Raw genomic sequence first — 21,449 nt, forward strand, 5'->3', positions numbered from 1 at the left:
CCTGAATTTTTGTGATGCCTCCCATTGAGAAGGGACTGTTTATCTTCATCCCTTGAATGGCATGGGCTTATGAGTGCTTTCACTGATAGAGTATGCTAGAAGTGATTCTGCATGGCTTGGAAGGCTAGGTCACAAAGGCCATGCAGTTTCTGCTTAGCTCTCTTGGAATGCTTGTTCTCCCTAGATTCCCTTCTGGCTTCCTGTCTCTCTCAAAGCCTGGAGACAAGGCTGTAGAGGCTCAAACCACATAAGGAGGTCATGTGTAGGTGCTCTGGTCCACAGTCCCAGCTGAGCTCAGCCTTTGTGTTTTCCTATTCCCGGGCACCAGAATGTAAGTAAAGAAATTTCAGATGATTCCAGCCTCAGCCTTTAGTTACCTCAACTCTTCAAGTGTCAGTCCATTTTGGCTGCTGTAACAAAATACCACAGACTGGGTGGCTTATCGGCAACAGAAATGTATTTCTCAACATTCTTAAGGCTAGAATTCCAAGATCCAGGTGCTGGCAGATTCAATGTCTATCAGTGTTAATTTCTTCATTTTGACAAATGTACCATGGTGTCTAAGACGTCAGGGGAAGTTAGGTGAACAAAGATGTTAACAGGAATGCTCTGTACTATCTTTACAAGTCTCCCATACATCTAACATTATTTCAAAAGAAAAATGAGGGGTCTTTAGGAAGTTCACAAAAAATGTATATTATGAACTATGCATGGATTTCAAAGTCTTTCTGCCCCAAGTAAAACTTGTACTAACTTGTTATAACATGTCTGAATAGGATCTAGTTTGAGACACTAAGAAAGATAAGACATCAGTTTGAAAAGAGACCACATCAGTGCAACATGAATTCTGCTAAAATGGAAGCAAGAACAAACATCAATTTACTGTGAAGCTTGGGTGAAAAAATGATGAAATCATTTATGCTTCATGGAAAGTTTATGGGAACAATGCCCCAAAGAAATCAACAGCTTACAAATGAATAACTTGTTTTGAGAAGGTGTGAGATGATGTTGAAGATGAAACCCTTAAGTGAGAGACCCTACACACGAATTTTTGAGGAAAAAATTAATCTTGTTTAGTAATCAAAGAGGACTGATGATTAACAGCAGTTAATAATAGCAGAAGCAATAGCCAGTGTCATAGATGTCTCAGCTGGTTCAGGTTGCACAATTCTGACTGAAAGCAAATCTTCCACTTAACCAAAGCTGTTGTTCCCAGATCAGCTGCAAACAACAGCAGAGCTTTCAATGGAAGTTTTAAACAAGTGGAATCAAGATCCTGAAGCATTTGTTCAAAAAGCTGCAGCAGGATATGAAACATGGATTTCCTAGTACTACCCTGAAGACCAAGCACAATCAGAGCAATGGCTACCAAGGGTGGAGGTGGGTCAGTCAAAGCAAAAGCAGACCAATCAAGAGCACAGGTCATGGCAACAGTATCTGGGGGCTCCAGGCGCTTATCTTGTTGACTTTTCTAGAGGAAAAAAGAATGATAACATCTGCTTATTATGAGAGGTTTTTGAGAAAATTAGCCAAAGCTTTAGCAAAAAACTCTTGGGAAAGCTTTACCAGAGTCCTCCTCCACCACGACAATGCTCCTGCTTATTCCTCTCATCAAACAAAGGCAATTTTGGGAGAATTTTGATGAGAAATCATTACAGTCATGATTTGGCTCCTCCTAACTTATTTTTGTTTCCTAATCTTAAAAAAATCTGTAAAGGGTACCCTTTTTTCTTCAGTTAATAATGTGTAAAAGACTGCACTGACATGGTTAAATTCTCAGGAACTTCAGTTCCTTAGGGATGGGCTAAACGGCTATATATGACTTATAGAAGTGTCTCGAACTTGATGGAGCTTATGTTGATAAATAAAGTTTATATTTATATGTTTATTTTTAATTAATTTTTCCAAATTTTGCAGTCCAAGGGTACATGTGGAATGGCTAGATTGAGTTCATTAACATATGCATTACTTTGCCTACTTATTTTTTGTGGTGAGATTTATTTATTTATTTATTTTTATTTTTTTTGAGACAGAGTTTCGCTCTTGTTACCCAGGCTGGAGTGCAATGGCGCGATCTCGGCTCACCGCAACCTCCGTCTCCTGGGTTCAGGCAATTCTCCTGCCTCAGCCTCCTGAGTAGCTGGGATTACAGGCACACGCCACTATGCCCAGCTAATTTTTTTTTTTTTTTGTATTAGTAGAGACGGGGTTCACCATGTTGACCAGGATGGTCTCGATCTCTTGACCTCGTGATCCACCCGCCTCGGCCTCCCAAAGTGCTGGGATTACAGGCTTGAGCCACCGCGCCCGGCTGTGAGATTTCTTAAAATCCACTCTCTTCACAATTTTTTAAATCTACAAATTGTTATTAACTATAGTTATATGCTGTACAATAGATCTCTTGAACTCTCTCTTACTTAACTGAAATCTTGTGCCCTTTGACGAACATCTCCCAACCTGCCAATTCTCCCAACTCATCAATTCTCCCTGCTCCTCAGCCCCTGGTAGCCACTATTCTACTCTTTATCTATATGACTTCAGTTTTTTTAGATTATACATATATATATATAAATGAGATCATGTGGCATTTGTCTTTCTGTGCTTGGCTTATGTCACTTTACATAGTATCTTCCAGGTTCATATTCAATGCTGTTATAAATGTCAGGATTTCTCCTCCTTTTTTTTTCTTTTTTGAGACAGGGTCTGACTCTGTCACCCAGGCTGGAGTGCAGTGGCACAGTCTTGGCTCACTGAAATCTCGACTTCCCAGGCTCAAATGATCTTCCTACCTCAGCCTCCCAAGTAGCTGGGACTACAGGTGCACACCAGTGGGTCTGGTTAATTTTTTGTATATATTTTTTTGTAGAGTTGAGGTTTTGCCATGTTGCCCAGCTGGTCTTGAACTCCTGGCTCAAGCAATCCACCCACCATGGCCGCCGAAAGTGTTGGCATTATAAGCATGAGCCACTGTGCCCGGCCATTTCCTTCTTTTTAAAGGTTAAATAGTATTCTGTTGTGTATGTATACAATGTGTATACACACGCACGTTTTCTTTGTCCATTCATCCACTGATGGATGTTTAGGTTAATTCCATATCTTGATTATCATTTGTGTGTTATGGATTAAATTTTCTTTCACCAGAAGATCTGTTGAAATCCTAACTTCTGGTCCCTCTGAATGTGATGGAATCTTTATAGATTTAATTAAGATGTAAATTACAATGAAGTCATTGGAGTAGGGGTGGGTCCTTAACCCATTATGACAGGTGTCTTTATAAGAAGAGGAAAAGAGAGACAGACAGAAGAAAGATGGTCAAGTGACACCAGAGGTAAAATTGGAGTGACACAGCCACAAGCCAAGGAAGGCTAAGGGTTGCCAGCAGCCAGCAAAAACTGGAAGAGGCTGGTGAGGACCCCCCGCTGGAGCCTTCAGAGAGGACTTGGCTCTGTTGACATCAAAATTTTGGACTTCTGGCCTCCCGAACTGTGCGAGAATAAACTTTTGTTGTTTTTAAGCCACCCAGTTAGTGGCACTTTGTTATACCCATCCAAGAAATGAACACTGTTTAACTCTTTTATTCTTAAAAATACTGGGATTACATAGCCACCACCAAAGGTGACTGGGGGCAAAATGTTCTAACTGCCCCTTGGGACCTTCTATTATCTCCAGTAGCTGAGTGTGCCAATGGGCCTCTGGCCTTGTGAAATCCCGTCATCCTCCCTGGAAGAAGGGAGCCCAGGTCCGAGGGCAGCGTGTCTCCCCGTCATCTGCATGGTTGTGAACCATCACTGGGAGGCAGCTGACTGGTTGGAACATTTCCAGCTTTTACACTGATTGAGCCATGCCACACAGTTCTCAGGGCACAATGTGGGCAGCTGTAAGATGCGCTAAACGTGGTGAAAACAGCAGGCCTGGGCACCACCAGAGTGTCATTTCTGACCCCTTGTATCTGCCCACCACAGAGCAGGGGTCAGTCATAAGAAATTGGCAGATGCGTGTGACTCAGACTTTTGGGAAAAAAAAAATAAATCTCATCGGTGGAAGGCAGAACACACTTTGGGTAAATCTCTCAGTTAATTTAATTTAATTTATTTATTGAGATGAAGTCTCTCTGTCATCCAGGCTGGAGTGCAGTGGCACAATCTTGGCTCACTGCAACCTCCGCCTCCCGGGTTCAAGTGATTCTCCTGCCTCAGCCTCCTGAGTAGCTGGGATTACAGGTGGGCACCACCATGCCCAGCTAATTTTTGTATTTTTAGCAGAGATGGGGTTTCACCATGTTGGCCAGGCTAGTCTCGAACTCCTGACCTCAAGTGATCTGCCTCAACCTCCCAAAGTGCTGGGATTGCAGGCTCTCAGTTTTAACATTGTCTTGAGATTACGATAAAGGGGGCTGATTTTAGCCCCCAGAAGCTTTCATTTCATTGTTTCTTTAAAAAAATGCAGGCTGGGCATGGTGGCTCACAGCTGTAATCTCAATACTTTGGGAGGCTTAGGTGGGAGAATCACCCGGTCAGGAGTTTGAGAACAGTCTAGCCAACATGGTGAAACCTCATCTCTACTGAAAATACAAAAACTAGCTGGGTGTGGTGGCGGGCACCTGTAATCCCAGCTACTCAGGAGGCTGAGGCAGGAGAATTGCCTGAACCCGGGAGGCGGAGGTTGCAGTGAGCCGAGATTGTGCCACTGCACTCCAGCATGAGCGACAGAGTGAGACTCCATCTCAAAAAAAAAAAAAAAAAAAATGCGGGTAGCCCAGAGACAGGCTTTCCACCTGACTTTCAGACAGTGACTGAGTGTTATTTACCTTTGTACTGAATGGTATATGGTACTGCGAGCTGCTGTAACACTTCAGACTTGTGGTGGCTTAGCACAATGGAAGTTTATTTCTCATTCATGTAAGGTCCAGCTTTGGGAAGGGAAGCCGCATCACTAGTCACCGGGGATACAGGCGGACAGGCTCTGCCATCTTCAGCTCAGGTTTCCAGGTCGCTCTGGCTGTTGGTGTCAGTATCTGTTGGTAGGAAGGGGAGGGGAGAAGGTGGAGGGTCCCTAGTAGGCTTGCTGGATTCTCTCTCTGGACTGCCCTCCCTGACCCCTGCTCCCTTCTGCCTGGCCATCCACTCCTAAAAGTAAAGAATGTGCAGGATGCCAGACGCGGTGGCTGGTGCCTGTAGTCCCAGTGCTTTGGGAGGCTGAGGTGGGAGGATCGCTTGAGCCCAGGGGTTTGGGATCAACCTGAGGAACATAGCGAGACCCCCGTCTCTGCAAAAAATAATTTAAAAAACCAAACCAATCCAAACGAAAAACAAGCCAGGCATTTTAGTACAAAACTGCAGTCCCAGCTATTTGGGATGCAAAGATGGGAGGAGCACTTGAGCCCCAGAGTTTGAGTTATAATCATACCACTTCATTCCAGCCTGGGCAACATAGGGAGACCCTGTCTCTATTAGAAAGAAAAATAGGAAGGAAGGAAGGAAGGAAGGGAGGGAGGAAGGAAGGAAGGAAGGAAGGGAGGAAGGAGAAAGAAAAATAAAGAAAGAAAGAAGAAAGAAAGAAAAGAGAAGGAAAGAAAAAAAGTGTGCAGGTGTTGCCTCCTCCCTGAACCCTTCAGCCTTCCTGCAGACCTGGGCTCCCCGCGGGCCCCTTCTTGCAGCCCAGCTCAAGGCTGCTGTGCTGCTTACTCTGTCCTCACCCCCAAGCTCCTCGAAGTTGAGGGCTAAGTCTCACAGGTCATGTTTCCCAGCTTCCCAGTGACGACTCATTAGCTGTTTGTCTATTGCTGTGGCTCTACCTGACATCAGCTCCACCTGAGCAGAGCCTTTCATAGCTAAAACCCCAGAGCCTAGAACAGAGACCAGCAAATGATTCATAAGTCAACGCATAAATATGTGTTGGTCAAATGGATGAATGAATGAGTTGGAAGAATGTTGGAGGCAAGGCAAGGTCCCCAGGTTGACTCCCTGCCGGCCCAGGGCTCCCCGCCCCTCCTTTACTAGTCAGAACCCGCGATTGCAATTTGCTGAGCCCAGCGCAAAACAAAAACGTGGGCCCCCTTGTTCAAAGATTAAGAATTTCAAGACAGCAGTAGTAGAGCCTTAAACCAAGAGGGAGAGAGTGTCTTCCGGGGCCAGCCCCGGGCTGCTGCGCGGGGGTAGGATGGGGGCTCGCCCCAGGCTCGCTCCCAATCCCCAGAATCGCGGTCCTGCGGCTGGGGTTCTGCGCCTCCAGTCCGACACGCCAGACCGTTGGACGCTCTTCTGCAGAAACTTTCTAGACTTCCACTTAGCGGCACCCGAGCGCGGCGCCCGGGCGCACGCAGTCCCCTTCCGGGAGCCGGCGGGCGTGAGGCGGGCCCCGGGGGCTTTGGAAGGGGATGGTGGAGACGCTTGGGTGCCAGTGGCTCCAGGCAGACCCCGGGGCGTCCCCCACTCCAGCTCCGCACGGCCCAGAACTGCTGCCACTCCTTTGGAGGAGGGCGCGGGATGGTCTCTCTTCTTGGAAAGTGGCTTAGGTCTTCTTCCGCTTCTGGGCGTCTCGCAGCCTACACACAGGCACACCAGACAGACAAACAGAAAAACCCACAAAAGGCGGCCCCTCCCCCGATTCAGAGAGCCAGTGACGGGCCCTCCTCCACCCCTAACCAGATACGCCCGAACACAGACACAGAGTGACCCGCGCAGAGAAGACAACACAGAGATACGCAGGGACAAGGACAGACCGACAGACGCTTGGACACGGACCCAGGCAGGATCACCTGGGCCTCTGGGTTCCCCAACGGAGACCCACGGGGACGGCCCAGAGCAGCGCATGCTCCTGCAGAGCCCGGGACGCCCCACTTGGCAGCAGCCACGCCCCCCGTGCACACCCCCTTGGTCTAGCTCCGGGAGACCCCTTCTCTTCTCCCTACCCCCGCAACCCCGGGAGGCACCTCTTGTCACCCAGCATTTCCAGGGCGCCGGGACAGGGGCTGGGTCGGCGGGCGTCGGCGCAGGGGTGAGGGCTGCAGACGGCGGCGGGCGGGGGCCGGGAGCGCGGGCGGAGGTGCGAGAGGACGCGCGAGTGTCTGGGCAGGGCTTGCCTGTGTCCCAGGGATCAGGAGTGGGGAGCTGTCCGCGTGGGTCCCGGAGTAGGCAGGGGGCTGCCCTGGGCGTTGCCCAGTGAGGGGCAGTGGGCAGGGGAGCGCGTAGAATCCCGGGTCAGCAGGGTGGGGCGCCGGGTAGGTGGACAGGGTGGTACCTTGACCGAGGGTGAAGGGGCAGAAGAGGGGAGGGCGGGCCTCGGGAGGTGTCAGGAGTGGGGGCAGGTTGGCAGGGGCGTGGGATGGGAATCGGAGGGGCGTTGAAAAAGGAAAGGGGGGGTGCTGGTTGGCAGAGGCGTCGGGGCAAGGACAGGAGCTGGAAGCGCAGGCGGGGCCCGGCAGCGGCCACCTCCGGGACCAGACTTGGAGCGGGTGTCTCGAAGATGCTCAAGGGCCTGGGGTCCCCCGCCTCGCCCCAGGCAGCTGCAAACGCTTCGGTCGAGGGGTCGTCGGGGCCCGCGGCCTGCCCGCCGCCCTCGCCCTCGTCCCTGAGGTCCCCGGAGTCCCCAGCCTCTCGGCGGGGCGGTGTGCGCGCCAGCGTCCCGCAGAAGCTGGCGGAGGCGCTGAGCAGCCAGTACGGGCTGAACGTGTTTGTGGCGGGGCTGCTGCTGCTGCTGGCCTGGGCCGTGCACGCCGCGGGCGTGGGCAAGAGCGACCTGCTGTGCTTCCTGACGGCGCTCATGCTGCTGCAGCTGCTGTGGATGCTGTGGTACGTGGGCCGCAGCTCCGCGCACCGCCGCCTCTTCCGCCTCAAGGACACGCACGCGGGCGCCGGCTGGCTGCGCGGTGAGTCCAGGCGCGGGGCGAGCGGGTCTCGGCCTCCTCGCTCGCGGGCCGCATCCTAAGGCGGCTGTGCGCCCTTCCCACCGCTGCCGCCTTCCCTTCAGCCTTTTCTGCCTTGGTCTCTGTGCATCTTTCCTGGCTCTCCTCTCTGCCCTTCCTTCTCTCCTCTTTTGAAGCCTGGGTAGCCACAGGAGCCTCCTCTCGGCCTCCAGGCGTTTCCATCATTACAGCTACAGTTACACAAACCTCTCCAGTCTCCCCAAACCTCTCCAGTCTCCCCCTGGCTTACAGCCGTGCAGTGGCCGTACTAACCCCGTGATGAAGGCCACGCTCTCTCTCCTGGCACTCAGGGCCTTCTAGCACGTGGCCTCCGAGGGCCCGTTTTCTTTGATCCCCTCCTTCGTTCTCATCCTGTGCTGCGGTCGTTCTCACGGACTTTCCACTCCCGTCGCAAGATCTCCTGCTTCCTTGCCTCTGCACACTCGGCACGTTCGGTTCCCGCCTCCAGGAATGTCTTTTCCACTCTCCCACCTGCCCCCCTGCTTTCCGAGACAGGGCTCAGGCGTCACCCCATTCTTCCCTTGAGGCTTCTCTGAACCCGTCTCCTCCTGGCTTTGCAGGTCTTTCCACACGCCCCCCGCCTGCACTGGGCCCTATCGTCCTTGACGACACGTCGGTACCCTCCACCCCACTGGGGAGCTCTGTGATTCGTGTCTCTCGGTCCTATAGCCACTTCAGGGCCTGGCACGAAGTGGGTGCCGAGAAAATGAGGGGGAATTAATGAGAGCGTGGATGCAGGGTGGGGCAGGGAGGGATAGAAGCTCCTGCTGGTGCTCACAGGCATTGACTGAAATTGTCAAGATAGGAACTCTCCCTTCCTCAAGGGGCTGCCACTCTTTTTTTATGTTTGTTTTTGTTTTTGAGACAGGGTGTTGCTCTGTCTCCCAGGCTGAAGTGCAGTGGCGCAAAGCTCACTACAGCCTCTACCTCCTGGGCTCAAGCAGTCCTCCCACTTCAGCCTCCTGAATAGCTGGAACTCCAGGCACAAACCACCTTGCCCGCTGAGTTTTGTTATACCTTGTAGAGACAGGGTATTTCTGTGTTGCCTCCTGGTCTCAAACTCCCGGCCTCAGGGGATCCTCCTGCCTTAGTGCTGGGATTACAGGCTTGAGCCACGGTGCCTGGCTGGGGCTGTCTGACTTGAATGAGAGACAGAGGTGGTGCAGGTGAAAGGGAGGAGGCCTTGGGCAGCATGCTTGTGAAGAAAGCCTGTGTCTGAGTAACCTTCCCGGAGAGGCCGACTGCATTTCACATCATGTGGTCCAGATACATCACACATGGCCACCTGTATTCTCATGTTAGACCTGCATTTAAAACTCCGTTAGAGTGGGGCTTCCGTGTTCCTTGCATGCATGAGCTTGGGCGAGTTACTTGATTGCCTCCCTTACCCTGAACCCTGGTTTCACCATCTGTAGAATGGGAATCCTGCAGTGATTGACGGGGAGGGGGCGGGGTGGAGGGGCGGGACACACTAGGCCTCCTTCCCACATTTCCTTCAAAGGTCCTGCCCAGATGCCTGGCAGGGATTGCTCCTCCCTTCCATGGGCCACCGTGGCCCTCCCTCTGTAAAGCGCCTTTGGTCCTTGTCCATTTCTGCCTTGTATTATGCCTATTTGGATATGATCCTTATCATCCAGATGAGACTTTAGGCTTCTTAGGCTCAGGATCTAGTTCATCTTGCTTTTGGGAAAATTTGACACCTTTGCAGGTTGGCCCAAATTCCTGTTCTGAAAATGGTTGTTTTAGGGAGGTTCATGGTTTCGTGACTCCCTGTGAATGACAGTGAATCTGGTGCTGTTTAAAACAAGGCACAAAGAGTTATTTTAGGATATTGACTTACAATATTAGGCTAAAGAATATTATACACATGAGCCTGTGCCTGTGCTTTCCTGAAGTCAAGGACCCCTTTTTGGTCTTTCACTTCTTTTTTCCTCCATCCTTCTTCCTCCCTTCTTCCTTCCCCTCCTTCCCTATTCCCTCCCCTCCCTCCTCTCTTCCTCTTCCCTTTCCTTCCTTTTTCCTTATTTTCTTTCTTTCTTCCCCTCCTTCATCCTCCCTTCCTCTCTCCTCTCCACCATCCCTCCTCCCTCTCTCTCCTCTTTCTCTTCTTTCCTTCTCTCTTCCTCCCTCTCTCTCTCTTTTCTTTCTTTTTTTTTTTTTGAGATGGAATCTCACTCTGTTGCCCAGGCTGGAGTGCAGTGGCTTGATCATGGCTCACTGCAACCTCCACTTCCTGGGTTCAAGTGATTCCCCTGCCTCAGCCTCCTAGCTTGGACTACAAGTGCACACATCACCACACCTGGCTAATTTTTGTATTTTTAGTAGAGATGGTGTTTCACCATGTTGACCAGGTTGGTCTCAAACGCCTGAGCTCAGGTGATCCGCCTTAGTCTCCCAAAGTGCTGTGATTACAGGCGTGAGCTTATTATAGGATAAGCTCACACTGTGCCCAGCCTGGTGCATTTAGTATGCTCTTCTTCTTCTTTTTTTTCTGGTCAGTCTGTGCTTATCCAAGGAATGCTCTTCTTTATATTGAAATGCAGTTGACTTTTCAACTTCCCTGGAGCTTCTATCATCATTCACTTATCCATCCATCCATCCATCCATCCATCCATCCATCCATCTGTGTTTTTTTATTCTTCCTCTCTCTCTGCCTCTTTCTAGGTTGACTGTGAGCATTGGAGCCTGAGTCTATGGGTGAATGGTTGCACCATTTCCCAAGATTGGGAAGCCAGAGGGAAGAGCAGGGTGGGGACACAAAACCAATGACATGTTACATTTCTCTTGTGGACATGCTACATTTGAGGTGTCTTTTGGACAGTATGTAGAGAGGGAATAAATAGGCAAGGTAGAGAGAGCACATGATAGGTGTTCAGAAAATGGTGGCTGTTTAGACATTCCGTGAGTTGCCTCATAATAGTGTAATTCAAGTGAGGTGTGGGTATCATGGAAATGGCGTTGGCCCTGGAAGGCTTGGCTTGAGGTATCAGCTCTATCACCTTCACCTTTCTGAGTCCCGGTTTCCTCATCAGTAAGATAAGACTCCCAGTTGCCTCTCTGGGAGGAGCTGGGGGATGTTGCGAGAAGCAGTTTGCAAAGCCCTGGCCATTCCTGTGGGTTCATCAAAGAAACAAGAGGCTAATTTTGAATGTCAGGAGGCCCTGATGCCACAGGGAAACACCTTCAGCCCCAACAGGGACTGGGGTTTCCTCTGGAATTCTAGCTGGAAAGACAGGTTTGACCCAGGAACTCAGCCCTGCCCTGGTGCTGGTGACAATCTTAGATCAATAGTCAGAGGGCACGTGCCTCAGGAAAGGGAGCAGTGATCCCCAAGCCCCATTCTGGGGCCACCATGAGGGTCTTGCTTAACTGCATGCATTTTCTTACACATTTGTTTTCTTGGATGAAATTTCTGGTCCAGTGGAAAACATAGACATAGTGTCACGATTTCGACACAAACAAGAGAATGTGGCTGCCAAAAAATCAGATGCAGGCTTGACTTTCAATGGAAAGGAAGTCAGACTGTACATGGAGGGTCTCATCCTCCTTGAGCATTTCACAGGGCCCTGGAAAGAGTGGCAGTAGGAGGAGCAAAAGGAGGGCCAGTCCAGAAGAGAGAAGGATGCGGAGGTCACAGGGTAGAAAGTGCTGCTGCCTTGCACCTGTTAGCTCCAGGTCATTTTCTGTCTTTCAGCAAATAAGAGTCATTTCCTCTGGGAAACCTCTCCCAATAGTTTCAGACCAGGGGCAGCTCCCAGGATGTAAGGTCTCATAACACTCTGTTCATTTTCTTTCTAGCACTAATCAAGCAGGAGATTGTATTATTCAGTGACTGTTGGGCTAGCCAGACTGAGCTCCTAAAGGTAGAGACCCTGTCTGAATGTGCTTACCATTGTATCCCAAGCTCCCAGCATGGTGCCTGACATGTAGTAAATACCAGTTGGTATCTACTGAATAACTGAATGGATGAATGAATGGATGGATGGATAACTAGATGGGTGGATGAGAAGTGAATGATGATAGAAGCTCCAGGGAAGAGGATGATGGTTCTGGGAAGTCAACTGTACTTCAATATAAAGAAGAGCATTCTAAATTAAGCACCAGGCTGGGCATGGTGGCTCACACCTGTAATCCCAGCACTTTGGGAGGCTGAGGTGGTTGGATCACTTGAGGTCAGGAGTTTGAGACTAGCCTGGCCAATGTGGTGAAACCCCATCTCTACTAAAAATACAAAAATTAGCCGGATGCGGTGGCAGGTGCTTGTAATCCCAGCTACTTGGGAGGCTGAGGCAGGAGAATTGCTGGAACCCAGGAGGCAGAGGTTGCTAGTGAGCCAAGATCATGCTACTGCACTCCAGCCTGGGCAACAGAGTGAGACTCCATTTCAATAAAATAAAATGAAATAAATAAATAGGGTAAATACCAGCTGGTGATGGAAGGGTGCACTTTGAGAGACATGGAGCCTTCCATCCCTGGGCTTGTCCAGGTAGAGGTCAGATGGCTGCCGGTCAGGATGCATTGGAAGCATTCTTGCATGAGATAGAATGTAGACTAACTCTATGGGACCTTCCACCTCTGAGAGGGGGGTTCAAGATTCTAGACTCCTAGGAGGGATTTGGGTACCTAACGAAGAGGAGGGGGGTCCCTCTGCCATCACTAGATGGGTACCCTAGGTAGTCTTTAGATTATTCTCAAGTATTGTGGTTGGTAAACTTTCTAATTGGTTCTAATGCATCAAGTTTTTCTTGGTGATTGAGGGATGATAATGACATCCCACGTATAGAACTTTCTAGGTAAGGGGCACTGTTCTAGGTGACTTCCATGTAATGACTCATTAATCTCCTCAGCACCCCTACAAGATAGGCATTATTCCTGCTCTTACATTTTATAGATGGGGAAACTGAGGCATAGGTAAGTTAAGTAATTGCCCAAGCTCATCAACTAATAAGTGGTAGGAAATGGGCACCTGGCCTCTGCCACTTGATGTTCTACTGTCTTTTAGAGCATGACCTTTGTCAGCGTTCCATGGACATCCAACATTTCATGCTCTGTTTTGAGGTGTGCCAGATTTTATATACACAGAAAAGCAAGTTCATTGATTGTGTGATTCAATTCTTCTATGTCTTTACTTATATTTTGTCTTCTTAATCTGTCTAGTTCTGAAATTTTCAGTTCTTTTTTTTTATTACCAGCAGTTAAATATATAAAGCAGGGAGGCTGAGACAGGAGAATCGCTTGAATCCGGAAGGCGGAGGTCGCAGTGAACAGAGATCGCTCCATTGCACTCCAGCCTGGGCGACAAGAGCGAAACTTTGTCTCAAAAAAATATGCATATATTTTATATTTATATATATTTATTCTTATACATACATATATATATAAAGCAAAAGCTGTTTTATTTGGGAACACATGTGACTGTTATATCTTTCTCATACAGTCTGTCTTTTGTCATATGTCGTGATAAAGGAGGAAGAACTCTTTATCCTACTCATTACATTAACGTTAAATCCCGTATGGTCTGATATTGATATTGCCACTCCGACTTTCTTTTTGTTTGCATTGGTTCCTCTTTGTCCTCTCCTTTATTTTAAACCTTTATTACTTTGTTCAAAGTCTGATTTGTGTAAAGATCATGTAGCTAGGTTTCCTGTTTAATTCAGTCTTCCTATTCTTGCTTACCACTTAGTGGGAGGGCTTAGATCATTCTATCTTATAGTAATGACTTACACAGTTGACTTTTGTTTCCATTTTTCTTTAGGATGTTTATGATATATTTTACAATCTAATTCTTTCCTTTTTCTTTTCCGAATGTTTGCCTCTTTTGAGCATTTGAAAACTTTATTGTGATTTTTTAATTCCATTAATGGCCATTTTTTCTTCCCTCACTCTCATAATCAGATGCATCTTACTTCATTCTTTTTTTTTTTTTTTGAGATGGAGTTTCCCTCTGTCACCCAGGCTAGAGTGCAATGGCGCAATCTCGGCTCACTGCAACCTCCACCTCCCGAGTTCAAGCGATTCTCCTGCCTCAGCCTCCCAAGTAGCTGGGATTACAGGTGTGTGACAGCATACCTGGCTACTTTTTGTATTTTTAGTAGAGACGGGTTTCACCGTGTTGACCAGGCTGGTCTTGAACTTCTGACCTCAGGTGATCTGCCTGCCTTGGCCTCCCAAATGCTGGGATTATAGGTTTGAGCCACTGTGCCTGGCTGAACTTAGGGGTTTTGTAGAGATGGTTTAATATTTAATAAAATTTTGCCTCAACATATCTATTCTGTATGAGAAGTCTTTATAGGGCATGTAAATCACACATCTCAGCCAGTTTATCCATTTGGATTTAAGTTCTTTTCTTTTTTTTGTTCTCCTATTAATCTAATTATCTATCTCCTTGACTATCTGTCTCTCCATCCATTATACCTCCACCCTCCTCCAGTCTTCCACAAAGTTGATTGGTCACTGTCATTTGCTCTCCTCTTCATCTTCCCCTCTGTTGGGGACTCTTCCAGTTCACAAGTTGTTTGTTTAAAGTCCTTTGTCAGACGAGTTATGTAGATGACAGTTTTCTCTCACCCTCTGTTCTCTGTTCAACAGTCACCCCCTTTCCTGCCCACATGCCTTCACCCTCAGTCCCCTTCTCTGCTTTGCTTTTCTTCATGCACTTAGCACTTCCTGACATTTTTTTTTTTTTTGAGGCAAAGTCTTGCTCTGTCACCCAGGCTGGAGTGCAATGGAGCGATCTCCGCTCCTGGGTTCAAGTGATTCTCCTGTCTCAGCCTCCTGAGTAGCTGGGACTACAGACATGTGCCACCACACCTGGCTAATTTTTTGTATTTTTATAGAGTTGGGGTGTCACCATGTTGGCCAGGATGGTCTCGAACTCCTGACATTCTTTACATGTTTATTATTTATTGTTTTATTTTCTTCCTTCCCCACTAGATGTGAAACTCCCCGAGGGCAGATACTCTATTTTATTGACCTTTATATCTTCAGTGCCCGGAACGGTGCCTGGCCCACGGTTGCTGCTCAATAAATAGTTGTTGAAACAATCACATTTTGTAAATATTCAAACATCGTTCTGCCTTTTGCCTGACACGTGGGTGACATCTTAGCTGGGAATACGGTTTTTGAGGTGCAGTCCTTTCCTTGGGGCAGATTCTTCCACTGTCTTCTGCTTTCCCAGGCTGCACAGAAAAAAGTGAATTGCCAGCTCATCTCTCTGATATTTTGTGCACACCCCAATTTATGCAATATTATACTAGTATATTTTTGTTTCTACAGCAATCTCATATGTCTGTCTTTGAGCCCTTGGCATAATGCCTCATGCATAGTAGGAGTCCCCAAGATATTTGCCGTATAAATAACTGGGTGAATGATTCTGTGGAGGAATGGATGAACAAAGGAAGAAAGGAAGGATTTCAAAAGTATAAGAAAATCTGTTAAGTATTTATTACTGAACCCTTGACATGTTAACCGCAGCAATGGTCTAGACTAGTAGTTTTCACAGTGGGGCCTAGATGGACAGTGGCAGCCCCACTTGAAAACCTGTTAGAGATGCAGAATTTGGGGCCCCACCCAGACCTACTGAATCAGAAAATCTGGAGGTGGAGCCCAGCAATTTGTGTGTGTGTTTATTTTTTGAGACAGAGTTTTGCTCTTGTTGCCCAGGCTGGAGTGCAGTGGCCTGATCTCGGCCCACAGCAACCCCCGCCTCCCAGGTTCAAGCGATTCTCCTGCCTCAGCCTCCCAAGTAGCTGGGACTACAGGCATGTGCCACCACACCCAGCTAATTTTTGTATTTTTAGTAGAAACAGGGTTTCCCCATGCTGGTCAGGTTGGTCTCAAACTCCCGACCTCAGGTGATCCACCCACCTCAGCCTCCCAAAGTGCTGGGATTACAGGCATGAGTCACCGAGCCTGGCCACAATTTGTGTTTTAACAAGCCCTCCAGGCGATTCTGATGCTGTAGACCATCCTCATTTTCTGTGTGGGAATCCTGAGGCTGGGAGCAGGAAGTGACTTGCAGGGACTCATGTATTCTGTGAGTTTCCGGGTCTCTACAGTTGCAGGTCTGTGCTCTCGCCACTCAGCCACGCTGCCTCGCCTCATCTTACTATGTTTTTTTGTAATTAAAACCAACCACGTATTAGTCAAAACATTTCAAAGCACTGTGATTGAATCTCCACTCTTAAAAAGTTTCTGATTTCATTGGGGTGTTTCCAGGATTAAAAAACAATGTGAGTTAGAATTGTTTCTATAAGGCTTTGAGCAGTGGAAAAGTGCCAGGTGATTGCATTACTTTTCAGCGGAGGCTTCTCAGGCTGGGGCTGTAACGTTATAGCCCAGCGTTAGGGCTCATGCCCGCCGCTCCGCTCAGTGCCTTAATGCACGGCACACATGATCCTGTTTCCTCCTGTTGGTGGGAGAAATGTATAAATGGAGGTCAACGCTGGCCCGGGAGAGAGATGAGGAACTGTGACATTGATCGAGCGCCCATGATCACTGCCTTTTTCTCACTAATGTCTTCATTTGTCACCAAGTGTCCTAGGAGGGATTTGGGTGCCTAACAAAGAGGAGCAGGACCCTCTGCCATCCCTAGATGTATTTTATATATTCCTTTCCAGTCTTTTTAATATGCATTTTTTATTAGTTTTTATATTTTGGGCAAAACCACGCTCATTATATTATCAAAGATTGCTTCCTTTCTTCAGTACACCTAGCACAGGCCCTTCCTAGCTACTACCAAAGAGCCTCTACCCATCTTTTTTTCTCTTTTAAATAAACTTTTGGCCAGGCTCAGTGGCTCATCCTTGTAATCCCAGCACTTTGGGAGGCTGAGGCAGGTGGACCACTTGAAATCAGGAGTTCAAGACCAGCCTGGCCAACAGAGAAAAAACCCATCTCTACTAAAAATACAAAAAATTAGCTGGGCATGGTGGTGCCACCTGTAATCCCAGGTACTTGGGAGGTTGAGGCATGAGAATCACTTGAACCCTGGAGGCGGAGGTTGCAGTGAGCCAGGATCGTGCCACTGCACTTTAGCCTGGGTGACAGAGTGAGACCCTGTCTCAAACAAATAAATAAACTATTTTAGGAAAGTTTTAGATTTATGGAAAAGTTGCACAGATAGTTCAGAGAATTCCTGTATACCTGTATGACCTGCACTCTGCACGCTTATTCCTTAGAGAGCGGGATTATAGGATTAGAGAACTGAGATTTTCAAGTAGAACAGTGACATTCTTAGATTGCTCCTTTTTGAAAAAGCTTCTAGAAGCCTTCTGTTGATTGGACCAGTCTTCGTTGATTGTATATCATTTGTCAGACTCTGGGATATGGGTGGTACAATGATGAACAGGACACAGCACCTGACTTCTAGTTTTACCTTCACAGCCCAACGGTAGAATTTATTTATTTATTTAGAAGTAATTTTTATTTTATTTTTTGGTAGAGATGGGGTTACTTAGGCTCGTCTCAAGCTCTTGGCCTCAAGTGATCCTCCTGCCTTGGACTCTCAAAGTGCTGGGATTACGGGCATGAGCCACCATGACTGGCCTTGAATTTATTTTATTAATATATTTTTAATTTTTAATCATAAAACATGCATTTATATACATAAAATTTACCAACTTACCAGTTTTTAAGTGTACAGCTCAGTAGTGTTAAGTGCATATAAACTGTTGTGCAATCAATCTCCAGAACTTTTTCATCTTCTAAAACTGAAACTCTGTCCCCATTAAACACCAACTCCTCATTCTTCCCTCCCTCCCGCACCTGGCAACCACCATTCTGCTTCTGTCTCTATGAATTGGCTTACATTTGATACCTCATATAATGAAATCCCACAGTATTGTCCTTTGTGATTGAGTTTATTTTACTTAGCGTAATGTCCTCATGGTTCATCTATACTGTATCATGTGTCAGAATTTCCCTCCTTTTTAAGCTGAATAATATTTTATTGTATGTCTGTACCTCACTGTGTTTATCCAACCTTCTGTTGATGGATACTGGGTTGCCTCCACCTTTTAGATACTGAAAATAATGCTGCTATGAACAGGAGCATACAGATATCCCCTCGGGTCCCTGCTTTTAATTCTTTTGGGCATATACTCAGAAGTGAAAATACCAGATCATGCCATAACAGTATTTTGCATTTTTTAAAGGCCCTTCATACCGTTTTCAATCGTAGCTGCACCGTTGCGCATTCCCACCAACAGAGCACTATTTCGCTATATCCTCACCAGTGCTTGTTCTTTTCTATTCTTTTTTTTTTTTTGTAGTAGCCATCCTAATAGGTGTGAGGTGGTATTTTTTAGTTTTGATTTGCATCTCTTTAATAATTAGTGATGGTGAACATCTTTTCATGTACTTGCTGGCCATTTTAATGTCTTCTTTGGAGATATGTTTATTCAAGTCCTTTGCCAATTTTTAAATTGGCTTTTGTTGATTGATTGATTGATTGATTGATTGACTGATTTTTGGAGATGGAGTTTTGCTCTTGTTGCCCAGGCTGGAGTGCAATGGCATGATCTCGGCTCACTGCAACTTCCGCCTCCCAGGTTCAAGTGATTCTCCTGAGTAGCTGGGATAACAGGCATGTGCCACCATGCCTGGCTAAATTTTGTATTGTTAGTAGAGGCAGGTTTCACCATGTTGGCCAGGCTGGTCTTGAACTCCTGATCTCAGATGATCCACCTGTCTCAGCCTCCCAGAGTGCTGGGATTTCAGGTGTGAGCCACCACGCCCAGCTCGTTGTTGTTGATATATAAGAATTCTCTTTAAATTCTCTCACAGAAGCATTATTTTCAGTATCCAAAAGGTGGTGGCAACCCAGCATCCATCAATGGATGGATAAACACAGTGACGTATAGACATACAATGAAATTTTATTCAGCTTAAAAAGGAAGGAAATTCTGACACATGATACAGTATGGATGAGCCATGAGGACATTATGCTAAGTAAAATAAACTCAATCACAAAGGACAATACTGCAGGACTTCATTATATGAGGTATCGAATGTAAGCAAACCTGTGTATTGTGGGTATTAATCACTTATTAGATATATAATTCGCTGACGTTTTCTCCAGTTCTGTGGGTTGTCCTTCCACTTCTTTGGTAGAGTCCTGTGATGCGCAAAAGTTTTTCATTTTCATGTAGTTCAGTTTATTTATTTTAATTTTTGTTGCTTGCATTTTTGATGTCATAGCCAAGAAATTATTGCCAAAGCCAATGTCATAAAGCTTTCCCCCATGTTTTCTTTTACAAGGTTTATACTTTTAGCTTTTATATTTAGATCTTTGATCTGTTTTGAGTTCATTTTTGTATGTGGTGTAAGGTGAGGGTCCAACTTCATTCATTTGCATGTGGATATCCAGTTTTCCCAGCACATTTGTTCTTAAGACTGCCCTTTTCCCATTGAATGGTCTCAGCACCCTTATGAAAAATCATTTGACCATGTACATAAGGGTTTAATACATAATATAATTTATTTTGAAATGACATCCATGCATATTAATGCAATGTGTGTGTTTCTACTCCTCCCTTCATCCCACATTCAGGTAGTATCACATTGTTTGCAGTCATTACCGTCATCCTGGGATGCCTTAAAGTTGGATACTTCATTGGATTTTCAGAATGTTTACCCGCCACTGAAGGAGTTTTCCCTGTCACCCATGCAGTGCATACTTTGTTGCAGGTAAACCACTGATGTTTATTTATTTGTCTTGTACCTGTGAAGTGTATCCCAGGGTGTGTAAAGACTTGTAACATCAAGGCGTGTGGCACCTGGAGCCAGCGTGAGCAGCTGCGGACCGCTCAGGGAGTCCCAGGGTGAACTGGAGTTTGTCTCTGAGGCTTAGTTCTTCAGCTGCCTCCACTGCAAAATGAAACTGTGTCCCCTTGACCATTTTTGCAGGGATCCCATGAGGCAGAACTTCTGATGATGAAGAGTCAGGAGATTCTGCCAAGCCAGAGTCTATCCTAAAGGCTTGAGAGAATTTTATTTTCTGGGTGTATGACAACTTTATTGAGATAATTCACATGCCATATAATTCACCCACCTAACGTGTGCATTTCAATGGCTTAGTCTCTTCATAGAGTTACGCAACCATTGCCAAAATCAATTTTACTTTTAAAAAATTTTAATATTTTTCCTACGTAGAAACCATGTGCCATTGCAGTGCCTCCTCTGGCTCATGGAAACACTTTTGTTTTCTCACTTGGGGATTAAAATCTTTTAGAAATGGAAGATGGCTGATGATTAGCAGCTCAGGCACGTACCTCCCAGTGAAAGCGCAAAGAACGAGAGGACGCCACACTTTCAGACGAATATTAGTTGCTCATGGACCAGGAGATTCCCAGTGGAGGAGCACCACGGGTCGCCAGGGCGACTCTTGTGGCCGGCGTGGCGGTTTTGCTGGTGCCTTAGCACGCCAGTTCTTGGTGCAGAGTCCGGAGATTCCCGGGCAGAAAAGCACCATCAATCTTAACACCGCTGTTTTGGCCGGCTCAGTGGATTGCTCAGATTTCGGCGCAGGGAATCAACAAGTTGGACGTCAGAGACCCAGTTAGAAAGTCGGTAATTATAAAGACGACAGACGGACAAATATATAATGAAGGGAAGAAACCAGCGTAAAAAGGTAGAGGATACTCAAAATCAGAGTGCCTCTCCCTCTACAGGGGATTGCAATTCCTCATCAGTAACGGAACAAGGCTTAATAGATTACACGGGTGTTCCAATAACAGAAGCAGGTTTCCAAACGTGGGTGATAAGAAACTTCTGTGAATTAAAAGAACTTATTCTAACCCAATGCAAAGAAACTAAGAACCTTGAAAAAAGGTTTGACGAAATGTTAATGAGAATGGACAATTTAGAGAAGAATATAAGTGAATTGATGGAGCTGAAAAACACAACACGAGAACTTCGCGAAGCATGCACAAGTTTAAACAGTCGAATTGATCAAGCAGAAGGAAGGATATCAGAAGTCGAGGACCAGCTCAGTGAAATGAAACGAGAAGACAAGAATGCAGAAAAAAGGATGAAAAGGAATGAGCAAAGTCTCCAGGAAATATGGGACTATGTGAAAAGACCTAATTTACGTTTGATAGGTGTACCTGAATGTGATGAAGAGAATGAATCCAAGTTGGAAAATACTCTTCAGGATATCATTCAGGAAAATTTTCCCAACCTGGCAAGGCAGGGTAATATTCAACTCCAGGTAATACAGAGAACACCACAAAGATATTCTTCAAGAAGACCAACCCCAAGGCACATAATCGCCAGATTTATTAGGGTTGAAATGAAGGAGAAAATACTAAGGGCAGCCAGAGAGAAAGGTCAGGTTACCCATAAAGGGAAACCTATCAGACTTACAGCAGATCTCTCAGCAGAAACCCTACAAGCCAGAAAAGAGTGGGGACCAATATTTAACATCCTCAAAGAAAAGAACTTTCAACCCAGAATTTCCTATCCAGCCAAACTAAGCTTTATGAGCGAAGGAAAAATTAAATCTTTTGCGAACAAACAAGTA

The 21,449-nt window shown here is 46.6% G+C and overlaps 1 protein-coding gene across 1 annotated transcript in view; it reads left to right on the forward strand.

The window, feature by feature from the left end:
* The first annotated feature begins 7,464 nt into the window (after positions 1-7,464).
* The window catches only part of OTOP1 (otopetrin 1), a 39,219-nt gene continuing 25,234 nt past the window's right edge, over positions 7,465-21,449 (forward strand). The window contains exons 1-2 of the mRNA XM_064363943.1: positions 7,465-7,867; positions 19,479-19,615. Coding sequence (XP_064220013.1) covers positions 7,465-7,867; positions 19,479-19,615 — 540 coding nt within the window. The remainder of the gene's footprint in view (positions 7,868-19,478; positions 19,616-21,449) is intronic.

This window comes from Aotus nancymaae, unplaced genomic scaffold, assembly GCF_030222135.1.
Source record: "Aotus nancymaae isolate 86718 unplaced genomic scaffold, 86718_ANA_hifiasm-v0.15.2.pri h1tg000006l, whole genome shotgun sequence".
Classification (NCBI taxonomy): Eukaryota; Metazoa; Chordata; class Mammalia; order Primates; family Aotidae; genus Aotus; species Aotus nancymaae.